The 1968-nt window shown below is 36.8% G+C and overlaps 1 protein-coding gene across 1 annotated transcript; it reads left to right on the top strand.

Moving 5' to 3' along the window:
* The first annotated feature begins 196 nt into the window (after nt 1-196).
* On the top strand, nt 197-1459 carry LOC112458566 (coenzyme Q-binding protein COQ10 homolog B, mitochondrial-like). The gene is made up of 3 exons (XM_025022258.1): nt 197-471; nt 635-763; nt 987-1459. Exons 1-3 carry the CDS (start codon nt 464-466, stop codon nt 1429-1431), a joined length of 582 nt encoding a protein of 193 aa, XP_024878026.1. The 5' UTR covers nt 197-463; the 3' UTR covers nt 1432-1459.
* The last annotated feature ends 509 nt before the right edge of the window (nt 1460-1968 follow it).

Genomic DNA, 1968 nt, shown 5'->3' with positions numbered 1-1968 from the left:
AGATGCAGCTGATGTTTACGTTGACTTACGCCATTTTGAAACTACTCCGGGCCGCCGGCGGCGGAACGTGACACGTGACTTCTCCGTGCATGCGTAAAACGTCGGTCACGTGGTGGCCGGTCACTAGTTGAACTTCTCGCACTCGCTTGCACCTACTTGCACCACTTGCACCGTCCATCTTTCCTCTTCTTCTCTCCCACGTTAGGAGACTGCTCATAATAATCAATCATAATTGGAGAATCACTGAAGTATTTTGTGTATTATTTGTATAATTAAAAAAAAAACCTACGATTACGTTTATCATCCGATGTGATGCTGTCATCGATGATTAAAGTCGAATATAGGATCAGGATGGCGTTGGTTCGATTTTGATGTATGATTGGAGAATTTTGGCATGTCAGACGTTAAAGTTTAAACGCATGTTGCCCGACATCGCGAGAAAATTCAACGTTTTGTCCTCGACATGCACAGGTAATCCCTATTTTATTCAATTTTACTTTGAGGTTATGTGTAACGCTTTGAGGTTATGGAGGTTAGGCAGCGTGAATAATTTGAATTAAACCGTAGATAATTTAAATTGAATTGAACGTAATTGTTGTGATTTTGTAGTCACGTGTGTGTAAAAATATTCCAGGCACGCGCTCGTCCTGGCACAATCGGCATTGCCATGGAAATGCGATTCTTCCAAGCGGAACTTGTGGCGAATGTACAGAACACAAGCGAGTTACAAGACCAAAGAGTACGAAGGTCGCAAATTAGTGGGGTAATAAAAACAGATAGATAAGGAAAAGACTTCTCGAGACTTTTCATATTAACTTGCTACCGTTTTATATCACTCTAAATAATATTTGAACCATGTTTCGGATTTATTGTAAACTGTTTTGGTTTTGACGTGTATTGTTTGCTGGTTCGTATATACGTTGTAAATTGTATGTTCCCTCAATGCAAAAAGTGCTACTTGAAGTGACGAAATTTCTGTTTTTTAGCTTCTCAATGGAGAAAATGTACCGCGTAGTCGCCGACGTGGAGAATTACAAAGATTTTTTACCCTTTTGCACGAAATCTGAGATCACGATGAAAACCAAAGACTTCCTGAAGGCGAACTTGGTGATTGGATTTCCGCCCATAAACGAGAATTATACGTCGAAGGTGACCATGGCGTATCCGAGGATAGTTAAAGCTGAATGTAGGGACGGCAGATTGTTCGATCATTTGGACACCCTGTGGCTGTTTAGTCCCGGACTGAAAAACAATCCTGAAACGTGCGTGATCGATTTCTCGTTGTCCTTCGAGTTCAGATCCGTCTTTTACTCTCATTTGTCAAATTTATTTTTCAATAAGATTGTGAGGCAAATGGAGAACGCCTTCCTTGAAGAAGCGACGAGAAGGTACGGCCAGCCGTGCTTAAAGGCGGTACGGCTGCAAAGATGACAAGAGATACTTTTAGAGATCATTGAATAATATTAATTTTTGTTGACTTAATGAATTTAGTGTTACATAATTATTTTTAAAATAAATGTGTGTAAAGTTTAACAAGATTATGTAACGGAAATTGATGTGACGAGAGATGACGAACCAAGTAAATGCTTTTACCATGGAACATTTACTTAACAATAAGTGTATGAAACAAAAACATTTTCTTTTGAAAATCTAGTCAAACTTCCATAATATGTATATATGAAAAATCAATGAATTATGAAGACTACATTTAATATAAAATGTGCAAAAATATGTTAAGTGGAGCATAGATTATCTACCTGAAGTACCTCAATAAAATTATAATACATATATATCAGGTTATTGATAAAAATATCAAATTTTTTATCAGTAATATTAATTACGTAAATATAAGGAGAGTTCAAAATAATACTCTCATTAGCTCTTAAAGAAGAGAGAAGTAGAGGAATTATTGTCAAGTGGAAAAGTACACAAATTGTTAGCATAAAACAAATAACACATATAATTATG

The sequence above is a fragment of the Temnothorax curvispinosus genome, unplaced genomic scaffold, assembly GCF_003070985.1.
Source record: "Temnothorax curvispinosus isolate PA1 unplaced genomic scaffold, ASM307098v1 QBEX01009001.1, whole genome shotgun sequence".
Taxonomy (NCBI): domain Eukaryota; kingdom Metazoa; phylum Arthropoda; class Insecta; order Hymenoptera; family Formicidae; genus Temnothorax; species Temnothorax curvispinosus.
The sequence above is the reverse complement of the archived record's forward strand: the minus strand, read 5'-3'. Positions and strand labels throughout refer to the sequence as shown.

Bases quoted from the DNA above. Each gene is read 5' to 3' on its own strand.
- LOC112458566 (XM_025022258.1), top strand. The intron at 764-986 runs GTAATAAAAACA...TCTGTTTTTTAG, and splicing joins GAAGGTCGCAAATTAGTGGG to CTTCTCAATGGAGAAAATGT.